General features: G+C 37.8%; 1 protein-coding gene across 1 annotated transcript; it reads left to right on the forward strand.

Annotated features, from left to right (window-relative positions):
• The first annotated feature begins 3,633 nt into the window (after window positions 1-3,633).
• Window positions 3,634-5,430, forward strand: LOC110021164 (pentatricopeptide repeat-containing protein At1g74900, mitochondrial). The gene has a single exon (XM_020719547.1). It carries the CDS (start codon window positions 3,656-3,658, stop codon window positions 5,153-5,155), a length of 1,500 nt encoding a protein of 499 aa, XP_020575206.1. The 5' UTR covers window positions 3,634-3,655; the 3' UTR covers window positions 5,156-5,430.
• The last annotated feature ends 611 nt before the right edge of the window (window positions 5,431-6,041 follow it).

Raw genomic sequence — 6,041 nt, forward strand, 5'->3', positions numbered from 1 at the left:
ATCTAAAAAAAGAGTATTTCCTCTATACTTTGGCAGCATTTTCTTTAGTGATTAATTGTTAAGGCTCTTTGGACATTTGATTTAGGCTCTTATAATCAATTGTTGAGTCTCTTATGACATTTTCTTTAATATTTGTTTCCTCATCAGATATTATATGACTTATAAGTTCATTGATGCTTCACAATATCTTATTCTTTTATAAGCTTATGATGATATCCAGAGATCACACAAGTAATCAATCATTTTGGGAAATAATTACTTCTATTTTGATTATTTCGTATCACCTGGAAGGATTACTTATGTTAATTATTGTGGGTGGGTGTTATCTGAGCTCATCTCCCTCCACTACAAATCTTTTTTTCTATCATTTGGGAGTTATATATGAAAATTAAGGCAAGAGTTGGACTTTTTTGGTGATGAAATATCTGTTTTGAATCATATTAAGTTAAATTTGGGAATTGGGATTGGTGATGCATCACTGCTTCTGAACTCTTAACTTTGCTTTAAGTTTCTTAAAATTTCTGCTTATTGAATCTTGAGTTAGTTTGCGGCTGCAGCATAAATTTTAAACTTACTTGGAGATGAAATATCTGCTTTGAATTATATGAACTTACATATGGGAATTGGGATTGGTGATGCTTCACTGCCTCTGCTTCTTAACTCTTAGCTTTCTTTTCAGTTTCTTTAATTTTCTACAGCAAAAATTTTGAACTTATTTGGAGATGAAATATCTGTTTTGAATCAAATGAACTTATATTTGGGAATTGAGGTTGGTGATAACTCGCTGCTTTTGTTTCTTAACTCTTAACTTTCCTTTTAGTTTCTTTAATTTTCTGCTTATTGAAGCTTGGGTTAGTTTGTGGCTGCATCATTCAAAATTTCTGCTTATTCCTTATATTTTGAGCTTGTGAAATTCATCGGTTGGGTTAGATCCTCTTGGAAGTCATATGATAACCTCATGGATCAGTGAAGTATTTGTCAGGCTTGACAAGTTTGAAGAGCTCAAGACATGTTGATTTAATGACTGTAGTTACAGGCTTAGAGCTAAGAAGTTAGATGAAGTTAATGTGACAATTTTTTATTTCTTTTTTTTAATGTGACTATTAATTACAAAATTACAATGTAAAAAGTCATTTGTAGTTTGTACCGCAATTGTAATTTATACAATATTAATTATTGGTTGTATATTTGTAACAATTTCATTATTTTAAATTGTAATATTATTATGTAAGAAATAAAATTTATTTTGCTTAAAGTTGGTCCTTACATATATATTTTTTGCAAATAAAAAATGTTTAGAATTATAAATTTTTTTTTAATCAAGCTCATATTTCAAGCTGAACACGAGCCAAAATGAAACATATCTAACAAATTTGAATCGAACATAAACAAACTCTTAGTGAACTATTTCAAACACGAGACGAATACGAACAACTATAATTTCAAGCAAATCAAACACAAACAAGAGCTTGGCCCGCTCCTGCTCAGTTGGGGGTTTGTGTTCGCCGTCGTATGTCCTATCACACAAGTGAGGCATTTGTAAAGGCAAATGCAAAGTGGCATTGAGTAAGGGGAGGAGGTCACAAGTGATTTCATCCAAAAGAACGTGGCATCATGGTTGTCATATTAGGGCTTTCAAAAAAGCTTGTTCGCGAATAACTCGTGTTCGACACGCTAAATAACTCATGTTTGTTTCGTTCCTTAAGCAAATGAGATAAACACGAATAAACTTTTGTTCGATCACGTTCATCTCATTTTTCGCTTGAATTAGTTAAATCATAAATATACTATTATTTTAATATTTTTATATTAAAATTTTATGTTGTATTTTAAAAAAATAAACTTTATTATTTGTTAAACAATTTGAGCTAATTTTTAGTCGAACACAAGCTGAATAAACAAACAAATTTGAATCGATCAAATCACAAACATATTATTTATGACCAATTTCGAACATGAGCCAAATCAAGAAAAAAAAATTCAAACGAGTCGAACAAAAACAAACAATAGGCTCTCTCAAACTCGGCTCTTTCACACCCATAGTTGTGTTTGTCATCATAGAACATCATGGGGGTGTAAGCTGGCATCATTATGCATGTAGGGCAAATGACAGAGACTCGATATTACGCAAGGTTGAGAGTAAAATCAGGATAAAGGGCAAGGTTAACATGATAAATAGGCATCCAATTTAACCCCAATATTAGATCAAATTAGGCTAATGAGATTAAAAATGAGGGGGATATGCATACGCACACCTTCATTAATAATAATGGCAACATCATGATAAGTAAATATCATGCAAAAATTAGATATTGTAATTATCAAACATGATTAAATTGTGAAATTAATGAACTTGGTCCAAATTTATTTGACATAAGTGAATTTATTGCCCCAAACTCAAATAAAGCCCCGTCAATTGTTACTATTGATTTGGGGCTAGAGTTTGTTATTAGCAGTACAAAGCACAGTAATGTTATTGGCACGACTATAGTACCATAAATTAAGATTGATGTCACTAAAGCTAAAAAATAATACCATTTTATTTGTCCTTTGTAGTAAGCTTTTGATTTTGGCCTCCACGAGATTTTTAACGACTAATCTTACGCTGAAACCGTTCTAAATTTCCTTCTCAAGTAATTCCAGATAAATTGTTTTTTATTCTTCAAAGTTCGGTCTTTCATTCAAGACTAAGATCATATATAAACAAAAAATTATCCACAATCAAATTACAGGTTTCTATGGGCTCAAGCTGAGGAGAATAAGAGCCTCCTTTAGGCTTTTGATCCTAATGATTTAAATGTTGATTTTTTTGGAACTCCCACGTAATTGAATGTTTGCATTCATCAACTTCCAATTCTTCTCCATAAAAGCTTCAATCTTTATCTCACTATGTATGACTTGATCTACCAACTTGTTAAAATTTATTGACAATAAATATATTCTTCCTAAAATCCTGTTCTAGTTGTGAAGAAAATTATAAATCTTCTATTCTTCGTGTCGACCATTGAAAAGAATAAATATAATGATTCGAACAAATAGAACCTTATATTTTTTTTAAATCGGTATTGAAATCCCACACCAAAAATAGTGCCGACACCAAAAATAGTGCCGACAAGGACGTTCTTTGCTCAGTAAGAAGATGAGATGCGAGACGTTCTTTGCTGGGGAAGAGGAGGAGCTTCTCGAGTTCGGGGAACACTTGCGTTTAGGATAGTCTGCTGCGACAAAGCTGGGCCCCTGTTACCCCCACGCGTTTCATGTTCGCCCGCCGCAAAGGCGAAAAATTCACGGAACGATAACGCGCAACAGTAAAAACGCTGCGCCAAACGCAGCCTAAGTAATCAACAACAGACCCGCCTGGTAAGTGCTCGGTGCTCCGTGCTCCGCCTTGTGGCCCTTTTCTCGAGAAATTATTGCATACGGACACCGCATGCATCTCTGCATGCGGTGTCCGTTCCTGATCGTATCTACGGTCAGTATTATTTCAGTTTTTTTTTAAAAAAAAAAAAATTTAGATGCGGCCCACCGAAATACATCCAGACCGTAGATCACCTGATTTACTATCAAAATTGAACAACTCATGTAATTGTCTGATTCGTATGGAATAATTTTTAACTGATCTTTTCTCTTTCTCTGATGTAAAACTACGCATCCGATGCCTCTCCTTTCTTGCCAAATCGGACATTCGCTCTCCCGCTGCCTTCTCGGAGTCCGCCGCCACCACTCCTCCATCATCTCCAGCGGCGAAGACGCTGACCTTCCCTCCCTCATCTCTAATCTCGTTCTTACCCACTCATCCACCCCTGCTGCCCTAACCTCCACTCTCTCCTCCTCCTTCCCCATCCCCACTTTCTCACCCTCCATCATTGACGCCGTCCTCAAACGCCTCTGGAACGACGGTCCCCACGCTCTCCTTTTCTTCCGCGCCCTCCTCCGCCTCCCTTCGTTCTCTCCCACCGCCTCCTCCTTCGACCACGCCATCGACATCGCCGCCCGCCTCCGCGACCGTGGCTCTCTCCGCTTTCTCCTCTCCGCTCGAAACGCCGCTCACCTTCCCCTCTCCCACCGCACTTTCTCTCTCCTAGCCGAGCGCTTCGCGAATGCCGGAAAACCTGACCGTGCAGTCCGTCTCTTCCTCTCCCTTCATCACCATGGCTGCCGTCAAGATCTCCGCGTTTTCAACTCTCTCCTCGACGTCCTCTGCAAGTCCCGCCGCGTCCGCAAGGCTACCTCCCTGTTTAAATCCTTCAAGTCCCGCTTCGGCGCCGATGCCATCACGTTCAACATCCTCGCCGAGGGCTGGTGCCGTCTTAAGCGCACCGCAAATGCTCTCGATGTGCTGAAGGAAATGGTGGATTCAGGCCTGGAGCCAACGCTAACCACTTACAATATCTTGCTAAAGGGATTTTTTAGGGCGGGGCAGGTTAAGGAGGGATGGGAGTTCTTCCTTCAAATGAAGAAGAGAGGGAGGAAGAAGGGATCAGGATGTTGGCCGGATGTTGTGTCCTATACCACGGTGGTGCATGGTCTCGGTCTTGCTGGCCAGACCGAGAGTGCCAGCAAAGTTTTCGATAGTATGATCGTTGAAGGCTGCTTGCCTTCCGTAGAAACATATAATGCTTTGATACAGGTGCTCTGCAAGAAGGACTGTATCGGGAATGCACTATTGGTGTTTGACGAAATGCTGAAGAGAGGATACACCCCCAACGTAATTACTTACAATGTGGTGATCAGGGGGCTATGCCATGGTGGTGAGATGGGTCGGGCTATGGAGTTCATGGAGAAGATGCAAAATGAAGGATGTAAGCCTAATGTCCAGACTTATAACATTGTGATAAGGCATTGGTGTGAAGAAGGTGGGGTGGAGATGGCTTTGGGGCTGTTTGGGAGGATGAAGGAGGGAGGTAATTGTTTGCCGAATCTCGATACATACAACGTGGTGATCAGCAGCATGTTCGCCAGGAAGAAGTCGGAGGACATGGTGGTGGCAGGGAGGATGGTGATGGAGATGGTGGAGTGCGGGCATTTGCCTAGGAGGTTCATGTTCAATAAGGTGCTCAATGGGTTGCTGCTAACTGGAAATCAAGATTTTGCCCGCGAGATGTTGCGGTTGCAAGATAGATTTGGGCGTTTGCGTCGAGAGATCAGGCTATGAAGCTTCCGAGTGAAATATGAATCATATTTTTCAAATGAGGTTGGCTAGTTTATTAGAGTCGTTTGCATTGTCGCTAGTTTTTCTTTTCACTTGAGTTCAGATTGTATAGCTAATGAAGAAAGCTGATGGTTAAGGATTCTTAATCTTTGCCTTACGTGCAGGAAGAAGCTTTCAGAATACTTAAATGTTATAGCTTTCAAAATCAAGATTTGCATTTTATTTGATACATAAACAACTTTTTTTTATAATCTTTAAATCATCCAAGGGGTCTAAGCTCGCGGCTCGTGTTTATTTTAGATACACGAAATTTTATATCACAGTAGATGTAATACAAATAGAGAATTACAATTCCTTTGGAAGTGGATGAAATTTAAATTAAATACTTTTACACTGCATTTTCTCTTCCTAATTTTTCTAAGTTGGACATTTTTTGTTAGTCTAAGCTACTTATTCCTCATGCGTGAAGAAGCTGTATTTGGATTTTCCTTAATATTTTTCACGTCAACATATAAATGATCAGTAAATGTTGTACATTGAGAAAATTGTAATATTCCAATGACAATAAACTAAATAAAGGGATAAAAATATAAGATATAACTAATTGATCATACATTGCCACATAACTGCCAAGAAATAGATTCGAAAAAAATCTCAATATGGATTAATAAATGAACAACAAACAAAGTAGCCAGTAATAAAGCAACTATCAAGTCTATTAGGATGTAATTTGTGGTAATGGATTAAGAGATTTGTCATACCAACTAATATGATCAAAGCTAAGCAATTCCATGATATTAACAGCTTTTTAAACCAATCAGTAAAAAAATAAGAAGATCAAAATATAATTAATTAAATAATTTTATCAACTTTTATCAAGGTAATTGAA

This window comes from Phalaenopsis equestris, unplaced genomic scaffold (assembly GCF_001263595.1).
Source record: "Phalaenopsis equestris unplaced genomic scaffold, ASM126359v1 Scaffold000123, whole genome shotgun sequence".
In the NCBI taxonomy this organism is placed as follows: Eukaryota; Viridiplantae; Streptophyta; class Magnoliopsida; order Asparagales; family Orchidaceae; genus Phalaenopsis; species Phalaenopsis equestris.